The sequence below is a fragment of the Amblyomma maculatum genome, chromosome 4 (assembly GCF_055883805.1).
Source record: "Amblyomma maculatum isolate TAMU_Amacu chromosome 4, ASM5588380v1, whole genome shotgun sequence".
Classification (NCBI taxonomy): Eukaryota; Metazoa; Arthropoda; class Arachnida; order Ixodida; family Ixodidae; genus Amblyomma; species Amblyomma maculatum.
In genome coordinates, this window is record NC_139347.1 from 192,743,354 (window position 1) to 192,766,785 (window position 23,432).

Sequence of the window (23,432 nt, forward strand, 5' to 3'; positions counted from 1 at the left end):
TGCTCAGAATGGAGCCCGTTTCCGCAGGAACCACTCGGCCACAGAACGAGCGCGTAGGGATACGCCTCCTGTTTTTTTTCTTGCGGACTACATGCGTAGCTTTCGCTGCGTTGCACCTATGTATGAAACTGAAAGAACTAGCAACCAGCTCTCCGTCCGAAAAAGGAGGAGGAGGAAAAAACATTTATTTAAACCTAGTAACTAGGCACAGGTGATTAGGTGGTCATGTCCTGTTCAGGCGGCCTCCTCAGTCCAGGATGCTGACAGCCGCTGCTATTCCGCGCGCCCGCTTGATCAGCCGTTGCTGATCTTGAAGTGTGAGCTAGACAGAGCAGCTTCCCAAGAAGAGACGGTGGGGTGGGGAATGAGCGGGAAGCCTTGCGGCTTTGGACACACCCATATGGAGTGGTATAGTGTTGGTTTGCTGCTGGCGTATGATTGGCAGATCGAAGGGTACTGCGAGGGAAAGAAAAGGTGTTTGTGGTAGAGGTTCGGGAAGGTATGCGTTTGAAGTTGTCGCCAGGTAGCGGCATCTGCTCTGGAGAGGGATTTGTGCGTTGCGGGAAGTGTTCTTCGTTGTTGTCTGTAGTATTCGAGGGTAAGTGTGTACGTGAGTGGTTCTGTGGTGGTTGATAACTGAGACCTTGATGGTGGCCTCAAACACAAATAATACAAATACAAATAATTTTATTTAGCATCAACACTAATTATACAGTACTCGTGATGCTGCAGGGTGCTAGCAAAAAGCCTGCGATGGCTTGACAAAGGCTAGCACCCCGCTTACAGTGCAATACAGCAGCGGACAAAACGCAACAAAACAAGAAAAAGCCATTATAAACATAACGACGGCTTTATATATTACAAAGTACATTTAGAGGATAGGACTAATATTGGGTGGTACAGAACTGCATGTGTTGACAATATTTTGATTTGAGGACATATACTGTTGTATAGATCTTCGGAGCATCTTCCTCTCTGGTTTCTGTATTAGCTGGTAATCGGCCGTCTTCCGTCTTCCCTCTTGGTGCCCGGCGAGTTAGTTCGCGGGCAAGCGCGTGGGTGCGCTCGTTGCCAGAAATAAATGCGTGGCCTGGTGCCCAAAGTATTCGAATAAGCGGCGTGTGTGTCTTTTCTTTGCACTGACGAATAGTGACACTAGTGCAGGTTTTTAAGTGTTTGTCCAGGGGTTTGCATGAGATGTATCGGATGGCGAGGGCTGTGGCTGTCTCTTCCGCCGTTCTGATCGAGGTCGTGAGGATGGAGCCTGTTACTTGTACCTGACTGTCATCGTTCGTGACGGCCAGGCTCGCGGCAGATTTGCCGGGGTAACTTGCCGCGTCGATGCATAATATGAATTCATTATTTCTTAATATACGTTGAAGTGCCCGTACTCGGGCCTGCCGTCGGCCCGCGTTAAGGTCTGGATGCATGTTTTTCGGGATTGGAGCCACTTGGATCTTTGCTCTCATTATGGGGTCCATGGGCTCCGGATCTGATGGTAAGGGGGGTTGGGGGCTGGATACCCGAGTCTCGCGAGTAGGGCACGTCCGGTGCGGGTGCTTCGTAGTCTAGTTACCTGTGCTACCCGCTGTGCTTCAATTGTGAATGCCTAAGTGAAGAAGGCGTTGAGTGGCCGCGTGGGGAAGAACACCCAGTGCCGTCTTTACCGCCGACCGGAGTGCCGCGTTGTTTTTCTAGTTCGGCTCGATTGAGGCGATGGTACGAGAGGTGGTACGTGAGGCGACTGATGATGAGCTCCTGTACTATGCGCAGCGTGTCCCTCTCTTTAAGATCGTTTCGTCGGTTTCCCGTCTTATCATGTGGATGATTTGAGACATTTGTTTACGGAGAAGATGTACGTGTGTGTGGCTCTACCATTAGATTGGAGGTGTAGCCCTAGCACCTGAAACCTCTGCACTTGTGGTATTGGCGCACCTTTCAGGAAACGATCGATCTCTGGAGATTGTTTTCTCCTTCCATGGCTGTTCTTGCTTATAATCAAGAGTTCGGACTTCTCCGCTGCGCAGGTTAGCCCGCCAGCGGCAGCGTACATCTGGACCACATCGATGGCTTCCTGAAGCGCGTCTTGCACATCGACGTCAGAGCTCCCCGTGACCCAGATTGTGACGTCATCCACGTAAAGAGCATGACGAACTCGGTGGATGTCTAACAGAGGTGGCAGTTTTGCCATCGCCACATTGAATAGAGTCGGAGAGAGGACCGAGCCCTGTGGCGTCCCTCAGCCTGCAAAGAGCGATATTGTCGGAACGTAGTTCGCCTAGTCCTATGGTGGCCGTGCGGTCCGTCAGAAATGCTCTGATGTAGTTGTACATCCTGTTCCCACAATGGGACAATGCCAGGTTGTCAAGAATGAGGTCATGTGCAACGTTATCGAAAGAGCCTTTTAAGTCATGCGCAAGTATCGCCTTCGTTTTCAGCTTGCTAGGATGGTCCATTACTTCCTCCTTCAGTTGCAGCATGGAATCTTGTGTGGATAAATTTGGTTGGAAACCAAACAGCGTGTCCGGGAAGAATGTTCGTGCTTCTAGGTGGAGGTGGAGCCGGGCTAGGACGTTGTGTTCGAATAGTTTCCCGATACACCAGGTGAGCGAGATTGGCCGAAGAGTTGTGAGTGAGAGTTGTTTGCCAGGTTTGGGAATGAGCGTAATTTCGGCGCGCTTCCACTCTTGAGGGAGGGCTCCCGTCGTCCATGCTTTATTGTAGAATGACGTCAGCTGGGAGATTGATTGGTCGTCCAGGTTTCTAAGTACCTTGTATTGGATGCCATCCGTATCCGGCGTCGTATTCTTCGTGACATTTTGTAGAGCTGCTTGGACTTCGGCCTCTGTTATGTCAGCGTCGGGTGGACTGTTCTCGTTCTCGTAGGGGTAGTCCTTGTACTGGGGGTGTGGGCCAGAGCTGATGTAGCGCTGTTCTAGTTGAACGAGGACAGCGTCGTCGTCACACTGTTCCTTGAGCAGTAGCGTGCGTATCGCCTTGCTCGTCTCGGATTTGGATTGTTTGGGGTCAAGTAAAGCGCGGAGCAGCGACCACGTACGAGGCATGCCGAGAGTGCCTTGGAGATGGTCGCAGAAGCGGTGCCAGTTGTCATTTGTCAGCTCGGCAGTCTCCGAAGGATCCGACGGCTCCGGCTCCGATTTTGCAGAGTAAAATGGCTCACCCGCTCTTTGAAAGGAGCGGCTCCGAAGATCCAGCTCGCTCTGGAGCGACCCATTCCTAGCCAGGACCTGGAATCTGTCGTAAAGACTTCAACCGCACTGCAGAGATCTGTATTGAAGAAATTCAAAAGCATGTGCGTTGGCTGCTCTTCAGTACCTTCTAGAGTATCATGACTCAGCACTTTTGCGTCATGACTAGACACTAGTCATGATTATGACTTTGACTTACACAAGTCGTGGATCACAGTTATGTACATTGGATCTCCGATCTGACTGACTCATGACAAGTGACTATGACTCACTATAACCCACATGACATGACTAGGCATGGCATTTATATACCACTTGTCATTACATACAAATTCATGACCACCAGTCTCATCTCAATGTGACGTCGTTACATTTTGCTTCCATATTTTACTTCCATTTTTTGCTTCCCCGTTTTGCGAACACGTTTTTTGCGAACATAGCAAAGTAAAGCTTCCGCCTTAATAAATTCATGAGACGTTGGCGTAACTACAACGATGACGACGATCGCAATAACGCAAATTGTTGACCAGCAAAAGGTGCGCACTGTACAAAATACTGCGGCGTTTTCTTGCATTCTGAATAGTAAAAGTGAAGTGTCCGACCTGCGGAACGACGAAGTCACGGGCCTCCCTCATCCGGCGAGGCTCCCGTGGTTCTTCGCCAACGGCAGCGAGTGGCCGCGCCCTTTGAGTAAGCTGTCGCGGGTGGCCGACGTGTGGCCCGACCCGAAGGCGCCGCACGACGACCGCATCGTGGCGCAGCTCATGTACCTGCCACCCGGACACGGAAGACGACATCGCAAGACTATCGAGCTTTGGCACGGTATACCGCTTCGTTATTCTCCTTTCTATCTTTATTTTATCCCTCCCTCCCGCTTCGCTGCATAGGCTTCAGGACAATTTTGCTCTCGAATGGCAAAGGTTTGCCGCCTGTGAAAAACCTGGCATTCGAAATAGGGAAGTTGTCCACCCAGATTCATCGGCCAGTCTACACCGCAATATTTCTCTTTACAAAATCCTGCTTATTTCGTTCTTTTTCTATTTTTGGACTTAACGTCATTCTTTTTTTACGTTATTTTTCACACTTCAAGGCATTGATCCGTTTGGGTACTTTTGTACCAAAACAGATCCATGCCTTGAAATGATGAATACAGTGATGAATGCATAAGAGATGAATACAGCCTGCTATATTCATTTCTTCAATATCAGAAGTCATCGCTTGGTTCCCAGAGTCAGTTATGTGAAGGATTCATGCATTAATTAAATAACAGTTTGTCGTTGTTCGGTAAAATGAATAATCTTCAAAACAAAAATAAAACAACGCCTTATATAGACACAAATTGATAAGAAGTTCCAAGTCCGTGCACTTATTCTCCCTTTACTCGGAGTGATGAATAAATGAGGTCTAGTGGTAAACTAAATAACTCTGAATTAAAATGATTTCTTTTCTTTTTTTGCAGCAGCAGCAGCAGCAGAAGAAATGGCTTTCAGAGACAGACGCAGACAGCTTCATTGCCAATCACGTGATGTTCCCAACGGTAGGTGTACGCTGCTCTGAAAGCCTATCCGCACATAGTCGCGTTCGTCCTCGCGATCGTTTCTCTAGAAGTATAACTCATGCAAACTCACACGGTTTCTTTCCAGTAATACACAAAGTTGCTTTTTAGACGCTTCACGTCCTTCCCAGCGAGGCCATGAGTACGGTTTTCCCTCTTTGACATTTTCGTTTAATTTGTTTTTGTTTTTGTTTTTTGTTTTTTGTGTGTGTGGGGCTTCAGTATCATAATGCACTTATCGTATAACTGCAATTTCGCGCCTTCAAGTGTCAGCAACCAACACGCATTTGCCATTTATGAGCGCTGAATGATGAATTTTAACCGAGAAAGTCAGCTAAATGTCAACGTTTAAACTTGTATGAAGAAAGGGGAGCAGTGTCGGCTTGTCAGTATGAGCGCTTGAACCGTGTAATGATGTCGGTACGTGTCGCTCGTACATGCATCCATCGCCGCTTACCAGCTTTGACCGCGACCAGGACACATTCGTGCGCATATCTTTACGCCGACTCAGGGCTTACGAGTTGAAAAGCGAATCACCGAGACGTCATTCGGTTTCGAGTACAACTCCAGCATCGGTGATACTGTTAAGAACTGACTTCATGTAAGCCTCGGCTCTCTTTCAGGTTCGAATTGAGCTCTATGTGTTCAGATTCCAGCATGGCGGGAACATTCAATGGCCACTGTGAACTGTCTTCTTACTTGGGCCGCATACTATGTTCGAAGTAGAATCTTTGCTGTTCATTTTCTCTTCGAATGCCTTCTCGTGACTATTCTGTAGTGGTACTCTTCGCATTCGCTTTAGCTAGCTCTGCCACTCTTGGTAGCTTCACAGGCGCCATGATCTCAAAACTGCACGGCTCGGTAGCAGGCCGTCTTCCCTGAGAGCTTTTGACCACAGTAGCATATTCACTGCTCGTGGTTACAGAGACAGTACTGAAAACCATCTTACTGGAGGGAAGCTGGAGCAACATCGAAGACGGGCAGTCGCAGTTCCTTCGCGACCGGTGCCCCGTGGATAGCTGCCGAGTGTACAGGACCTACAAGGACGTCAACGAAGACGGTGTCGCTGTGGACGCCATCGTCTTCGGAGAGGGCTACAGCGGCCCTTCTTTAGACCTCAAGGGGAATCAGGTTTGGGTCCTGCACCTCCTTGAAAACCCAGAGCACACCGGCATCATCGTGGACGAAGGAAAAGGCATCGATTGGATTGCCAGCTACCGGTACGCACATATGGACTCAATCACGCGTATATTTCCATTCCCAGATGTCGAAGCACGTGCCTTTAGGACTGTTTTAATCTGTATCAGAGGCACCGGGCAACGTCTTCCACCGTGGTGGCAACAAGCGCGGTCTATGGTGCGCTTGAAAAAATGCCTCCAATCACAAGCGATAGGTGATCGCAAGGAGAAGCACAAAACCAAAAGCTTTGCTTGCGCCGAAAACGAAACGTTCATGTACGACTACACAAGCGTTCCCACGTATTCAAAGTAAATCCGTATTCATTCCTCGTAATGAAAATTCAACCGTGTACAGTAAGCCAATCTAAATACAACTATGCATTGCGAGTTTCTACGACTACTTTGTTTTAAGGTCTTAGAATTTTAAAAATTCATTGGAGGCACTTAGATCCCTCTTAAGTGTGGTAAGCCGTTTTCTGCGACTCGTTTCACTCATTTGCGTTCTTTTTTTTCATTCATATGCTTTTGATTTCTCTTTTCGCTCTTGTTTTACTGATTCTACTTAATTACCACGTTCTTTGCACAATGTCGACGTTCCTGGCTGTTTTGACATCTAATGTACTTTTTTTGGCTCTTATTATATAACTATACTACTCCACATCAACTAAATTTTGCACAGAAACATTTGTTCACTCTCTACCTCATACAAGCATTCTTTGACTCATCAATCCATTTCTCGACATTCACAATGTGACATGCTCCGTGAATGTGTAATGTTGTCCACATTCATGAGCCTATAAAGGTTTTTGGCTTAAAAATGCCAATTATCTTCGCCGATGTGGCTGAGCAAATTTTACACAAAGCGACGCCTGTATTGAGCGTCACTCTGTGGCTCAAGCGCTGTGACCTTCGGCTTCACTTACCACGGCTCGGCTGCAGCCGTGACTCAGAGTCACTGGAACATTCCCCGGGTGGCTGTGGCCCAGTTTCCTCTAGGCCACTCAGGCCCGTTCATACCGCTTAGTTAAAGTGGGGCTTTGTATGTAGGCTGGTAGCCTACGCTATCGCGTCATACCCTCAAAGGCATAGCTGAAATCTTCCCCGTAATTTTTTTTATCTGAAATGATGCCTAACCCCGATTGGTTGGCTGTCTGAAAGCATTCACTGGAGTGCAATGTCCGCCAGTAGTAATGATCGTCTTGTGCTTCAGTCTACTGAAATTTTGTTCCTGAGGATTACCCCTACCTTTCAGCGTGGAACAAAACAGCTATAAAGTAGTCATGTGCTGTCTGTCTGAAGAGTCTGGCGTTATGTTACTGCCATACGAAGCCCAATGTTCTGGTTTATTAAAGCAAAAACCTTACATGACTCATGGCACTAATTATTGCGCTCAGAACCTGTCAGGTATACGTTGTCCGCTTGAAGTGGTACCGGAAGTTGTCTGACGTTAGTGCTACACATTAGTGTGAATGGTTTTACAGAGCGAAACAGAGAGAGAGGGGGAAGGGGGAGGATAGAAGGTTCGAGTACCACAGTATGGTTCGAGCCCTAAATTAAAGTCTGGCATTTGAACCCCAGGCGTCTAGGGCTCGATTCCCACAGAACGAACTTCGTGGCTCAGAGTCCGTCAATCACGTCACAGTTGTTGGTAGCTCGACACCAGCTGGCGTCACAGTTGTCATAGCAACTGATAATTACTATGAGACCATTTTAAATTAATGAGAAGAAAAAGTCTCTGCCTGCACCGCATATGTATAGCAGGCAAATATCTAACTGAAAATAAAGGAGTGATGCTGTGATACCAAGTGTTGTCGAGCTACCGAAGCGGCGAGTGTGTGTACTCCTGTGCCAGGAGTCGTGCTGCTATCTCTTCTGAAGCCCCATTTTCTCTTGAGGCATCCTTAACGGTCCTCCATGTGGCGCCACATGTGTCCACTTTCGTATACCTAAACTGCGACTCAACCAACGTTCTTCGAGCAACGTTTCGGGTGATGTCAAACCACTTCGCTACTTACTGGCATGCATTCACTAGTCTAGTTAAGCGATAGGGGTTCGAACCGACCTATGTTTCACCAACTATACACGCCATGATCACCTCAATATACAACGTGACCTTGTGCAGCGCGCGTTTTCGAATTGGGTTTCGCTGCGCGACAGAGGTTTCTCCTTTTTACGCGTACTTCCTAAGGCCTCGATTTTTTTTTTCTACGCTAACTCAGCTTAATCGCCGTTCCACATTCTCTTGCATAGACCAGAGAATACATCAGGGACGCAGACCTCGAAACAGCGTTTGCCGGGAAAAGGTGTGTTTATGTATTAGGTACGCTTGTTTTCGGTGCGTGGTTTATTTTAATCTGACTGGAGCGTTTGTGCGCATGTTCAGTGCGCGATATATATTAATGTGCTGTCCTCATAAAATTTATCTCTATTTACTTTACCGAATTAATTCGTGCCTCAGCTTATCGGCTGTCACCAATGTTAAAAGACCTTGAACCAAGAGAAACATTGAAAAATTTTAAGAATAGTTTTGATCATTGCAATGGCCATATCTTTCTCTAACGTCTTTACTATCGATTAAATCCTATAACAGAGACTCGAGTAAAGTCTTCTCTCCACGTCACTCGCAGTATGGACTCGGACATTGTGACTCCGTACGCAAAGTTTGTTCTCTACGATCCCCTCGTGAAGAGCATCAAGGATGGCTACAACTATGCCGAAAACAAGACAAAGATGGTGGCGTGGTTCGTCTCCAACTGTGCTACCAGCAACAAGCGCCTAGAATATGCGCACAAGATGCAGGAGCACATACAGGTACGCTTTGGCGTACGCTCGGCTTTGCTTTCTTCTCTCGTAAGTCACAGTGTCAGTGTCAACTAACCTCTCAGACATATATTAGGTAGACAGAATAGGAGACTCTGTCGGTTAGAGTAATATTGCCACCTAGCGTTGCCAGGTGGCGCATGACTGAGCGAAGGACGACGAAGTGTCGCTTGTGGGTTTTGCGTCTGTGCTGCTCACCGCTGTTGTATCGGAGCTATTCTTGATATCCTCAATCACCTTGTACGTGACATTCTGGTGGAGGTGCGGGGTAAGATCACCTATGCAAGAGTCTCCATCTGAAAGACGTCGCGCCAGCCCTGTGCCATTGGACACCCCCGTGCATCGCTGCAGTCGACGGCTCCAGGGACTGCCTCCGGAGTTTCAGCCATCACCCGCCGCCATGACATCTAGTGCTCCTGCTCAGCAGGTAACGGGCGTCGCACCGGCCTGTAACTACACCTTGCAGGCCCCTCGGGTACCGAAGTCTTTTCACGGTGACCTCTTTGAGGATGTGGAGGACTGGTTCCTTCAGTTTGAGCGTGTCGCTGCATTCAACCAGTGGGACGATGCTGCCAAACTAAGGAACGTCTACTTCAGCCTTGAGGATGGCGCCCGGATCTGGTTCGAGAACCGAGAGCAAATGTTAACATCGCGGCGGGAATTCCGTCGTCAACTGCTCGAGGCCTACACTAGCGCGGATCGTCGCGAGCATGCAGAACGTGCCATTCACTCCCGCATCCAGATGCCCAATGAAAGTGTCCAAGCGTACGTCGAGGACATGATGCGCCTTTTCAGGCGAGCGGATCCCGCCATGTCCGAGGACAAAAAGGTCAGGCACTTGATGCAGGGTTTGAAAGAGCAACTGTTCGCAGGCCTTGTGCGCAACCCACCGTCGACTGTAAATGGATTCCTTGCGGAGGCCACCACAATGGAAAGGGTGCTCCAACAACGTGCCGCGGCTTATAACCGACCCCTCCATACTGGCACAACTGCGGAGTCATTTGCATCTTCCGAGCGGCATCCTGATGCTTTGCGTGAACTGATTCGCAGTGTCGTGCGCGAAGAACTGAGAAAGTTCTGGAACCCCATGCAGCAATCGCCAGCTTCCATTTCTGCTATAGTGCAAGAGGAGGTACGACAGGCGCTCAAGAGCCCTCTTTCGCCTATAGTTACGAGCCCACCATTGCTGTCGGGGACCGAAAACCGTCCCACATATGCTGAAGTTCTGCAGAGTCAGGCTCCCCCTTCACCACCACCCATTCCCGCGCCGCCTACAGTTTTGCTGCCCTCAGTGCAACCAGTGCAGTACTTCGACGAACGTCCCCTGCCCCGACGCAAAGCCGACATTTGGCGCACGCCTGACCGCCGTGCACTCTGCTTCCACTGCGGTGAACCAGGCCATCTTTACCGGGATTGTCCTTATCGACGCCTCGGTCTTCACGGCTTCCGCATCGACGCGCTTCCTCCCCGGTTTGGTCAACGACCCCGAGTTATTGAAGAGTATCTGGCGGAACAGCGTTCATCTCGTTCGCAGCGTCAGTCCCGCTCCCCTTCACCAAGGCGCTCATTGACGTCCACCCAAGGTTCCTCGCGAGAGCGACAAGGCCGCTCGTCTAGCCCTGGTCGGGAAAACTGAAAACAGCGACCTTCGGGGGCGAGGCCGCTGGTAGTCGCTGCGTTGAAGACCTCCCGTCGTCGCCGCTTCGATCCGACCGCGAGCTGCTGGTACCGTCCCCTAGGGAAGCCAAAAGCGTTTCTCTGGACATTCCTGTTATTTTAGACGGTCGTACTCCAGTCAATGCATTAGTGGACACCGGTGCGGATTATTCGATTATGAGTGGTCGCATGGCGACTGTTTTGAGGAAGGTGCTCACTGCTTGGCCAGGTGTGTACCTTCGAACCGCCGGCGGTCATATAGTTACCCCAAAGGGAATGTGCACGGCTCGTATTCAGATTGACAGATATACGTTCGTCGTTAGTTGCGTCGTTTTGAGTGACTGTTCCCGTGACCTTATCCTCGGCATTGACTTTCTGCGAGAATACGGAGCAGTTATCGACCTGCGAAATAGACGCGTCACATTTTCGATGGGACAATCTGCCGAACGAGATAGTAGCAGTCCTTGCAATGCCGCACTTCGCGTTTCCGCCGAGAGCGTCTCGCTGCCGCCGCGAAGCAGTGTTCTTGTGGAAGTTACCTGTGACGATTTCCGTGCCGGCGATGCTGTAGCGGAAGCGAACCATTCACTCCTGCTTGCTCAAGGCATCTGCGCTGCTCGAAGTTTATTGTATACCTTTTCCTTTTTGTGACCACAAACGCATAACAAGCACGTCTTTATGTAGTGCTTGTTAGTGCGTATTCTTGATATCCTCAATCACCTTGTACGTGACAATATTTTAATAGTGGAGCGTGAGTGCACACGCTTGGAGTAACTGCCACACCCTTCGCTTACTCATCGCAGCAATCCGCGCGTGCGCATTGTCACCCCGCTATTACTCTATCCCCCTAACCAACTGGGTCTCCCTATTCTGAACATTAGGCAAAGGTTTAACCCTTCTAAACTTAAATCACCAAAGCGAAAACAGCGGCACGTTTCGCTCGACCCGTCTCTCTGTGCGGCAGGCTCTTGACGAACTACGTCCACTGAATGATCGGAGTCGGCCTGTCGTCTTCGCAACCTCTGAGACGTCGACAGTTCACGAGGCACCTCGACTGAATCATCCATGATTACTGCTGCCGTTAAATTTTCGGGGGATGTTGCGATCCGTTGGCACCGGCTAAGAGGCAGCGGAGGCTATCTAGACAAAGCGGGAGCCTAGACACCAGCGTAGCTGCGACTCAGTTACGTCATGATTGTCACGTGACTAGGCAGGTACGAGCACGCGATTACTTCTTTTTCGGTGGCGGCTGACTGACGTCATAGCTGCCGTGGCGGAACCAAAGAAAAACACGGCGTCTCTCATAGCCTGAGTCGCTTTGGGACGTTAGACCCTACTTGAAACCCAAATAAAACAAAAGAAGAAAGTAATCAGCCGTCTGACCTATGCGGCAGCAGCGGCGACGGCGGCGGCATAGTCGGCACCTCGTGTCTGAAGTAATCGGGGTCTCCGTACGAAAAGTTATATCATGGTAATTTGTGGTTCTAGTATTTGATTATTGATTCATGTGTGATAGGTGATGACGAGTTAGAAATAATTGCAATTATTTGATTAATCAATGAATTAAAGTTAATGAAACTAAATTTTTTAAAGAATTGAAAAATGCATTCAGTTGTGTCAAACTGCTCAGGATGGAAAGGCAGTGTTTACTGATGTTCAGTATCAGTGTATGCTAAGTATCGGTCTGAAACGCTATCACATCATACCTTTGACGGCAGAGCTTAAGTGTCCGCTCATTTTTATCCCTGACGTCTTGTGAAATGTTTACTTGTCTTGAAGAACGTTCTTGGTTTCTCGCTCCCATAGAGGTCGGCTTTATCATTTCTAATCAAGGAGCGTATTCCGATGCAAGCGCTTTTAACTTGCGGCTCTCTCGTCGGACTCATTTGGCATTGCTCAGGTCTTTCACAGTGTCTGGCAGCAGCTTGTGGATGTAGTCCGTTACATGTATCGCACTTCCACCATATGTCACGTACGAGGAGGACAGAGGAAGAGAGACAGAGAGAGGAGGCCTGCAAACAGGCACACAGGCGCACTGAAAACCGAATTGCTCATTGGACAACCAAGAATGCCTTCCCCGTGCATCGTTTCTCATTAGCCCTTCCCATCGTTAAGCCCTCGGAAAAATCTGTACCCTGAATAGACGAAGGAAGAGAACGACAGGATAGATTATCTCTTTTCGTATAATAAGGTCACATGCATTTCAGAGACCGTCCACAAACTAGCCCGTAAAAACCCGTAACTTCGAAGGAACTGATCCAGGAACGTCGATAGTGACGCGCACTATCAGAGTGGTTGCTGGGGCTCGAATGGCTCTCTGTGTAAACATGATCCAGAACGTGCCGGACAATGGGCACACATCTTCACTCGATGCAGTCCAGAATTACATCGAACAATGCACAGAATCGCACGTGATACCGGTATCATCGCGAACAGAACTGCCGCGTTTAGCAGAAACATACCAAATAATCCGCCCCACGATAAGGACACCTACTCCTTGCAAAGGAATTCACCATCGTAAAACGTCGCCATAATATGTCATGCAGCGTGTAGGAATAATTTTCTTAACCACGAATTTATTATCGGCTTTTTTCGCACGACCGTAATTCTGCGTGCTTTGTATGGGCGGCGTTCTGAATGATGTTGTTATGGAACGGCACGCTGGCCGTGTGCCGGGGACACGAGCTGCCTTTACTCATCGAAGCGAACTCTTTTCGTAGGCAAGGAACACATGTGCACTCAAGGTAAGCTTGTCAGCGCCAAACTACACCAAATGTAGACGTAATTCCCCGCAGAATCTGCAAAGCTAATCACATCAGTAAGTCGCAACAACCTCAACCTCATAAGGTTTTAGAGTTGTGCCATTCGTGCACCAGAGTCACCAGTGGTATAGTGTCTGATAGTGCGTCAAGCAAGAGCAGTTAGCCCACATTTTCAGAAACAGGCTTGAAATGACCTGCCAACTTGGCAACTTGAGGACGTGTTGGAATGCAGACGATCGTTCATTGTTTCTAATGCCCAAATTCATTCTATGACTTGAAGCGACGCAAGGTAAAATGGAGACAGGCTGGTTGTCAGGACCCGAACCTGGCCGCTGTTGGGCGCGTTTTCTGCACGCGATGGGCAGATTGATTGTTTCCAGTTTCAAGATGAACCCCGCAGGAATTGATTAATGATTTAGTAAAAAAAAAAATATCACGCGTCTTAATTATCCTCTATTGGGTGTAACTAGTAGACAAATTTGCGAACTGCCACAGCATAAAAACGCTCCGGCAGCGCGTCTCCAGAGAGTGACTGTGTGGGCAGTTCGCTGAACGATTTAAAGCTTTTTTTTGTGCTCAGTTGTATTGAATTTTTATTTTTTCGCAGTATATGTTTTTTTCTCCCCAGGTTGATATATACGGTGCGTGCGGTCCCCTGAGTTGTCCGCGCTCACGGAGTCGGGACTGCAACCGAATGCTGGAAAGGGACTACTTCTTCTACCTTGCCTTCGAGAATGCCAACTGCAGAGACTACATCACCGAGAAATTCTTCAACACCCTGCGGTACAGGCACGCTTTGTATTCTGACAGATGAGGATTTTTCGCTGTCACTCGACGACATCTCACATTGGCACCAGATGTCGCTGCTCATTCTTCATGCGAATGAAGAGGGAAAAGTCGAACAGTAATTTACTTTTTCTTTGAGCGGCGTTTCTATTTCTGGAGTAATCACCGCGGTGAGAAAATTGTAAGCTGAAAAAAAAAATGCAAACTAAACAACGCAACATTTGGGACAAATGATGCGTATAAAGACTGAGCCGCTGCATTCTCAGCGCAGGAGTTGAATAAATGTACGATCAATTTCTTCTTTTAACACCAGACGGTCCAGCAAAAGTGCGTTTACTCTAAACATTTATAGTAGGCCGCAACAACGCCAAGCCACTTCTGATGAAATCTTCCTCAAGGCGATGCGTATAGCCAGCGGCTCACCTTTAGTGGTGGTTGGGAACTTAACGCACACAGCTACCCATGGGGATACCACAAGGAGGACGCAAAAGGCAGAAAATTAGCCGCGGCCGTAGCCGACGCGGCACTAACCACCCTCACGGACCCGCTGTACCCTACTAGAATATGAAATAGCGTCTCCCGAGACACGTGCCCGGATCTCTCGCTAGTCCGGAACGCTAAAAACTAGAATGGCACAATACAGCAGAAATTCTCGGGAGCGATCACTCCATCCTAAAAATCGAATTAGATTCAAACAAAATTCGCAAAAAGAGGGGAGCAGCTTGCGTCATTGGTTGGACAAAGTTCAGGGCAGTGGCAACCCCGGCACTCGGTGCCGACGCATCAAAATATGAGGATTGGGCGAAATCGCTAATTCAAACCAAGAACAGTTTCACGCGCAAACTCCAGACCACTGAAGACACTGAAGAAGGCAGTGGACAACCACCTCCTACACTTGTGGGAAGCCAGGAGACCTCTTACTAAGAGATCGAAAAAGCAGAAACACAACCGTAAGCTTAAAATTAGAATTGCCCAGATAACCAAAGAGGCGGAAACATAAACGTGGTCTCTAGCAAAAACCAACTGGATATCCAGATGCGATTCCCTCCGAGGCACCATCAACAAGAAAAGTACATGGAGCTTTCTCGGGTGCCTGATTGAACCTAATAAATCAAAAGGCGAACAGAGCAGGAGCTTGAAAAAGGCACTTAGTGACTTCAAAGGCACAGACGAACAGCTCGCCGACAAACTAAAAGAAAGATACTTATGTACGACCGTAGACGAAGATGAGGAATTTAGAACATACACTGGAGATAAAAACCCAAAATTAGATGCAGAATTCACCGTCGCGGAAATTAAAACCGCATTAATGAGTATGAGGCGAGGAACGACACCGGGAGACAACGAGATAACGGTCGGTCTTCTGGCCAACCTCAATGATCAAACTCTACAAGATTTTACGACCTACATTAATGATTGCTAGGACTCGGGAGTGCTACCGAATGAATGGAAAACATCCATAGTAACGTTCATCCCCAAGCCCGGCAAAAAGATCACCACAGACAATTTAAGACCATTCCCTCTCATGTCCTGCGCCGGTAAACTCATGGAGACGGTAGCGAGGCAAGGGCTGTCCGATTATTTGGAACAGCACGAGCTGCTGCCGCCCTGTATGTTCGGCTCCCGACCACATTTATCAGCGCAGGATGTACTGCTCCAAATCAATAGGGAAGTCATTGATCCCCATTTCGGGAGTTCAGGAGAAAGGGCTATTTTAGCCCTGGATCTGAAGGGGGCCTTTGACAACGTTATGCACGGTAGAATTCTGAAAAATTTAAACGCCACCAATTGCGGCGAGAAAACATTTAGCTACACAAAAAACTTCTTAGAAAATCAGAAATCTTGTATCAGATTGGGCAATGAAAATTTCGGACCCATCGATATCGGAACCCAAGGAATGCCTCAAGGAGCTGTTCTCTCTCCGCTGCTCTTTAACGTTATCCTCATGGTGGTGGTGGTGAAAACTTTTATTGTCCGGAAGAGGCGACACCGGAGCTCCGGCACCGCTCGCAGGCGTCCAAGGAGCCCGATGTCACCCCAAGAGGCAGGGGCTAGTAGACAAACCGGTTCGCCGCTTCGGTTGCCAGACGGACAATGTTGGCCTGTGTCGCCGGCTCTTCGCTATGAAGCGCGGCCTCCCATGCGTCTTCGTCCTTGAATAAATTGTAGCCCGGGTAGTGGCTGCACTCCCAGAGGATATGTTTCAAGGTTCCTATATCGCTACAGAATCTGCAGAATTGGTCCTCCGGATTTCCAGTTTGCGTGAGGTATCTCCATCTGGGAGACAGGTGGTTCTTGGCTTGCAGGCGGCGCCAGGTGACTGCCTCTGTGGATGTGAGAGACCCATCTGGGGGTGGATATTTCCGCCGTCCTAACTTGTAGTGCTCAATGACTTCGTTGTATGTCGCGAGCGTCTCGACCTTGAAGTTAGGTTGAGGCCGCCCCCCCCCCCCCCCCCCCGGATAATGAGCGCTCGGGCAAGGGCGTTGGCCGCTTCGTTTCCTGGTATGTTGGTGGGAGCGGGGGCCCAGGTTAGGGTGATCCCTCTGTCTATGTTGCTTTTCGATATTATGTTCAACGCGTAGTGTGATATTTTGCCTTTGCAGAAATTCCTTATTGCTGATTTGCTGTCACTGATGATCACCTTCGCGTTCGTACTAACGCACGCTAGGGCGATCGCCGCTTCCTCCGCTGCCATGGCGTCTACTTCGCTTGTATATATCTTGCCTTGCTCTATTCCGGACCCGTCGACTACCACCGAGACAAAGTTCCCGTCATCGTCAAAAGCGGCGTCTGTGTAGGCAACCGCCTCGGGTGGCATTCTGCTTAGTTTTGTCACCAAGTGTTTGGCTCTGTGCTGGCGTCTTTCCTGATCGTGTTGTGGGTGCATGTTCTTGGGTATCGGTGAGATCGTGAGGGCTTTCCTAATTTTGGACTCAATGTGGAACGTCTGGTGTTTAGTGCCTCTGTTCCCTTGTGTCCTACCCAGCTTAGAATTTGCTGCCCTGTCTCAGTTAGACTTAGGAGTTCGAGTTGCGCCGTTCTCGTTGCGTCTGCTAACGCTTCCCATGTGTTATGCCCCCCCCCCCCCCCCATTCCCTCTAGTGCCAGGGTTGAGGTCGAGATTGGGAGTCCCAGTGCTCGTTTCATGCATTTCCGTATTATGGCGTCTAACTTGTTTTTGTCTGCTTTTTTGATGTTAAGGAATGGGGTTGAGTAGCAGATCCGACTCAAGATAAAGGCCTGGACAAGCCTCAACTTGTTCTTCTCCTTTAGCCCTCTACCTCTGGCCGAGATTCTTCTAATGCCTACCACTTGGTTTGCATGCGCTCCTAGCTTAGCTATAGTCGTGGGATTGTTTCCTGTTTTGCTTATGAGCATGCCCAGAATTCGAATCTCATCTACTTGCCCAATTTCTTTCCCGTTCAATTCTATCGAGATTCTGGGAGAAGATGCGTTGGCTGTCCTCGTCCGAGGCCTGATGATTAGTAGTTCCGACTTCGTCGGGGAGCAGCTCAGCCCCTTATTTTTGGCATGGAGGTCTATGATGTCGGCTGCCCCCTGGAGTCTTTCCTCGATAGATGCATCACTGCCCTCATTGAGCCAAACGTTGACGTCGTCTGCGTAGATTCTCGTTTTTAGCCTTCGATGCTTTCTAATTTGCGCGGGAGGTCTTTCATAACTAGATTAAATAGGAAGGAGGATAAGATGGCTCCTTGTGGGGTGCCCCTGTTTCCTAATTTATTCTCTTCCGAGCTGAGGCTCTGCATATGCAGAGTTGCTGTTCTGTCTTTGAGAAATGATTTGACGTAATCAAAGGTCCTCTTCCCTACGCTAATATCTGACAGGCCGTCACGGATTGCCGAGTGGCTGACATTACCAAACGCTTTGGTTAAGTCTATGCCCAATATTGCTCTTGTATCTTTGGTGTTTTGTTTGTCTATTATATCGTGTTTGAGCCTTAGCATGGTATCTTGAGCGCTAAGGTGTGGTCTGAAACGTACCATCTCGTGGGGCCAGATGCTGTTTTCTTCCGCGAATCGAATTAGTCGCGTCTGAATTACATTATCCATTAATTTGCCTAGACACGAGGTCAGTGAAATTGGCCTGAGATTTTCTATACCCGGGATTTTGCCCTTCGTATGGATTGAAATTATGTTGGCATTATTCCCGTGTTTAGGGATGTCCCCGGATTCCCAAACTTTGTTAAAATATGCTGTAAGGTGAACTATAGAGTTGTCGTCTAAGTTCCTAAGCATGCCGTAGGTTATCTTGTCTGGCCCAGGTGCTGTTTCTTTTGAGGTCAAGGAGCGCGGCTCTGACCTCTGCTACTAGAATGGGTTCGTCCAGTAGCGGATTCCCCGCCCCCTGATATTCTTTATCCACTGCCGGGAATGCGGGGCCTATATATATGTCTTTAAGTCGGTCGATGAGCTGTTCATCGGTTCCGTCAAATTTGTATCTGGCCTTGATTTGCTCAATGTTGGCGTGGGTTTTGGTGTTGGTGGGGTCTATGAGGTGACGCAGCATCCGCCACGTGTTGGGATGGCTCATATTCTTCTCTAGCTCGTCGCATTTTTGATCCCACCTTTTCTCTTCTAGTTTCAATGCGTAGCTCTCTATTTCTCTATTGTGCTCGGCTATTTTCTTCCCGAGCTTCCTGTTCCATTTCTGGCGCTTTAGCTTATTCTCGAGAATTGTTTTTCGGTTACACATATTTCTAAGTTTGTTGTCTAATCAGAATGGGAGGTCACCTCCCTCTATTGTTTCGGTGGCTTGTTTTACGTGTGAGACAACGGTTGACGTCCAGTCTATTGTGTTTCCGATTTCGCCTAAGTCTGCTGTTGATCTGATATCCCTGAATTTGTCCCAGTCAATTGCGGTGGCCTGTTTTGAATTATGTATGGGCACCCCTAGTTTCCTATCAATTTGGATTTCAATTATAAAGTGATCGCTGCCAAGATTTTCGCCCGTGTTCTTCCACGTCGTTTTGCCCGTCCTGTGTCCTAGTGTTAGGTCCGGTGATGTGTCACAGCAGATGCTATTGCCCGTTCTGGTTGCCTCGTTCGTGCCACTTGGTGTCCCAGATGTTTTTAGGTGGCACCTGGAAGAAAAGGACGCCGAAGTGAAACCCTCAGTAGCGTCCGCTGATCCACAACCTTTCCCCACGGAGTACCTGCGTCCAACTTATGCAGATATGGCGCGACGCCCTGCCACTGCTTCGGAGCCATTACCGCCACTCGATCAAGGCTCACTGTATTCCGCAAACACTGAGCCGTTCGTCGACAACCGACGACCACCCCAGGGGAAGGCGGACCTGTGGCGCGCTCCAAATCGCCAGCGCCTGTGCTTCCATTGCGGGGAGCCAGGTCATCTCTATCGCCAGTGCCCCTATCGACACCTTGGACTTCACGGATTTCCCATCGACATGCGTCGCCCTCCAATAGGCCAAAGACCCCGGGAGATTGAAGACTATTTAGCGCAGCAGCGCATGGCACCAACTTCTCAGCGGCATTCACGATCCATGTCCCCACGCCGACCATCGCCGCAGCGCGGGCCATCCTGGACGGCGCAGCGGCGCTCGCCAAGTCCCCACCGGGAAAACTAAAGACAGCGACCTCCGGGGGCGAGGCCCCTTGCAATCGACGTGACGAAGACCCCCTGACAACGAGACCTGTGAGCGATCTGGATTTTACGGCACCGACGACAGTTCCCACGCATGAACATCGACTCTCGCTGGACATACCCGTGCTTCTCGACGGCCATAAGGTCAGCGCATTGGTGAACACTGGCGCGGATTTTTCGATTATAAGCGGGAAGCTAGCAGCGCTTCTAAAAAAAGTCATGACACCATGGTCGGGCACGCAGATTCGCACCGCTGGCGGACATGTCGTAACTCCTAGTGGCCTGTGCACGGCACGAGTTCAAATTCGCAGCTCCACGTTTATTGTAAGCTGCCTCGTTATACCTGACTGCTCCCGTGACGTTATCCTTGGGGTTGATTTTCTCCGGGAGTATGGAGCTATTATCGATCTCCGAAAGCGCACAGTGACATTTTCAACCAAGAAAGCTGCTGACACTGACGTCAAGAATCGCCAACGCCGCGCCGCCCTTCGAATTTCCGCCGAGAGCGTTTCGATTCCGCCACGCGCCAGTGTTTTTGTGACTGTTACTTGCGACGAACTGCGTGACGGGCATGCGGTCGCGGAAGGCAACCAGTCACTTTTGCTCACCCACGGCATCTGTACAGCGCGAAGCCTCATCCACCTCCGCGACGGCCGGTCTGATCTCCTGGTGACTAACTTCACCAACGAACCCCGGAATCTTTTTCGTGCTACTGCCATCGCGTTTGCTGACTCCTTAGCGGATGTTTCTGAATGTTTTACGTTTGGGGCTGTTAGCACTGTGCAGCCCCCACTTGACCGTCTTGATATTAGTCCGGATCTCTCGGACACACAGAATCGTGAGCTACGTGCCCTCCTACTAGAGTTCAGCTCTTGCTTTGCGTCCTCATCGAAAGTACGGCAAACGCTTCTCGTGAAGCACCGCATCATTACTCCTGACGACGCCCGCCCTATCCGCCAGCAGCCGTACCGTATCTCAACGACGGAACGTGAAGCGATTCAGACACAAGTTCAGGAGATGCTTTGTAATGATGTCATACAACCATCCAACAGCCGTGGTCATCCCCTGTCGTGCTGGTAAAGAAAAAAGATGGGACCCTTCGCTTCTGTGTCGATTATTGAAAGCTGAATGCCATCACTAAAAAAGACGTCTACCCGCTGCCCCGTATCGACGATTCGCTCGACAAGCTTCGTCGCGCCCAGTACTTCTCCATTGACTTGCAGAGTGGGTACTGGCAGATTGAGGTTGATGAGCGGGACCGCGAAAAAACAGCTTTTGTCACCCCAGATGGACTGTACGAGTTCAAAGTGCTGCCTTTTGGCCTATGTTCAGCGCCGGCAACTTTTCAGCGCATGATGGACACCGTCCTCGCCGGCCTCAAATGGCAAATCTGCTTAGTCTATCTCGACGACGTTGTCGTATTCTCTGAAACCTTTGAAGAACACCTCGCACGCCTGCGCGCAGTATTAGATGCCCTCCGGTCAGCTGACTTGACGCTCAAGCCCGAGAAGTGCCACTTTGGCTACAAAGAGTTGAAGTTTCTTGGTCACCTTGTGAGTGCCGCAGGCGTTAGGCCAGACCCCGACAAGACTGCTGCTGTCGCCAAATTTCCCGTTCCTGCAAACAAGAGAAGTTTGAAACGCTTCCTGGGTTTCTGCACGTACTATCGCCGCTTCATCGCCGATTTTTCCAAAGTTGCCGCCCCCCTGACTCGCCTCAGGCGCGATGATACACAGTTCATGTGGGGCGCTGAGCAACAAGAGGCTTTTGCGGAGCTGCGCAGCCGACTGCAAACAAGCCCTGTTCTTGCGCACTTTCATGAAGACGCTGACACCGAAGTCCACACCGACGCCAGCAATATCGGCCTTGGCGCTGTACTCGTTCAACACCAAGCTGGCGTCGAAAAGGTAATAGCGTATGCCAGCCGCACGCTCTCCCGCGCCGAGACAAACTACTGCACTACGGAAAAGGAATGCCTTGCGGTTGTGTGGGCAACCATGAAATTTAGGCCTTACCTCTACGGCCGCCAGTTTAAAGTTGTCACCGATCATCATTCCTTGTGCTGGCTGGCTAACCTCCGCGACCTATCGGGGCGCCTAGCACGATGGAGTCTTCGCCTCCAAGAATTTGAGTACACCATTGTGTATAAATCTGGCCAGAAGCACGAAGATGCTGACGCGCTGTCGCGCGCACCCGTCGGTTTAGTCGATGAGAGCACGGACAATGAGAGCGGTTTTCTTGGACTGGTGAGTGCTTCAGACATAATGACCCGACAGCGAGCTGACCCGGACCTTCGACCTGTCATTGACCACCTGCAGGGTCGAGCTGCTGATATCCCTCGGCAATTTGCTCGAAACCTGTCTGCTTTCTGTGTCCGGAATGGCGTTCTATACAAACATAACTCCAGCACTGTTGACCGAGCATTCCTCCTCGTAGTGCCAGCCGACCTCCGTGCCGATATCCTTTTTGCCTGCCATGATGAGCCCACCTCCGGCCACTTGGGCTTTACACGCACACTCGCCCGAGTTCGTCAAGCCTATTATTGGCCTAAACTCGCTGACGCCGTTCATCGCTACGTCAGAGGCTGTCGTGAGTGCCAACGTCGAAAGGCGCCACCTCTCAAGCCAGCGGGTTTGCTCCAACCTATTGCGCCTCCCCGAACACCGTTTGACCAAATCGGCATCGACCTTCTGGGCCCATTTCCGCTGACATCGGTCGGTAACAAATGGATTATAGTCGCGACCGACTATCTCACACGGTATGCGGAAACCAAGGCGGTGAAGCGTGGCACGTCATCTGAGATCGCCCAGTTTTTTATGCAGCAGATCGTGTTGCGCCATGGCGCACCGTCCCAAGTAATCAACGACCGAGGCACGGCGTTTAGGCACAACTTATGCACGACGTATTTGAGCTGAGTCACACGAGCCATCGCAAAACCACTGCTTATCACCCACAGACGAATGGCCTCACGGAGAGACTCAATAAAACGATCGCCGACATGATTGCAATGTACATAGACTCCCAGCACAAGACCTGGGACGAGATTCTCCCGTACGTCACATATGCCTACAACACTGCCATCCAAGAGACTACGCGTTTTACGCCATTTCGCCTGCTCTATGGACGCGACGTTCAGACGATGTTAGATGCCATGCTTCCGTGCTGCACGGATAATCCTCTCATCCCAGACGCTGAGCAGTTTGCTCAGCGCGCCGAGGAAGCACGTCAACTTGCCCACATCCACATTCAGCAACAGCCGGGAAAGGATACGCGTCGCTACAACCTCCGTCATCGACACGTCACATACCAACCAGGAGAGCAAGTTTGGGTGTGGACACTGGTGCGCCGGCCCGGCTTGTCTGAAAAACTGATGTCGCGATACTTTGGACCTTACAAGGTTCTGCGCCGTGTCACAGAAGTGCCATACGAAGTCCTTCCAGCGGCTACTGTGCAGACCTCGCGTCGGCAACCACGCTCCGAGGTGGTGCACGTTGTCCGCATGAAACCGTATTCCACGCAGTAATGTGCGGTGTACTATGCACTCGTTTAGTTGTGTAGGGCACCGCCTCTGTTTTATATTCGTTTTCTGTACTGACTTGCATCGCCCATCGCTCGCGCCCAGTCTGTGCTTTCGTTTTTTTTGGAGGGGGAGTAATGCCACCTGGTGTCCCAGATGTTTTTAGGTGGCACCTGGAAGAAAAGGACGCCGAAGTTGTCTCGCGTGCTGTGCGCGGAACTTTGCCTGCTGGTTCAGCTTCGTCCCGTCGTCTTAGTCACATCTAGCCCTGTTGTCCGTGACATTCGGATCCGTGAATAGCGAGAGTCCTGTCTTCTGAATCGC

At 49.9% G+C, this 23,432-nt stretch overlaps 1 protein-coding gene across 1 annotated transcript in view; it reads left to right on the plus strand.

The window, feature by feature from the left end:
• Positions 1 to 3,703: 3,703 nt before the first annotated feature.
• The window catches only part of LOC146193915 (glycoprotein 3-alpha-L-fucosyltransferase A-like), a 24,567-nt gene continuing 4,838 nt past the window's right edge, over positions 3,704 to 23,432 (plus strand). The window contains exons 1-4 of the mRNA XM_084600654.1: positions 3,704 to 4,031; positions 5,690 to 5,984; positions 8,570 to 8,753; positions 13,809 to 13,963. Coding sequence (XP_084456780.1) covers positions 3,704 to 4,031; positions 5,690 to 5,984; positions 8,570 to 8,753; positions 13,809 to 13,963 — 962 coding nt within the window. The remainder of the gene's footprint in view (positions 4,032 to 5,689; positions 5,985 to 8,569; positions 8,754 to 13,808; positions 13,964 to 23,432) is intronic.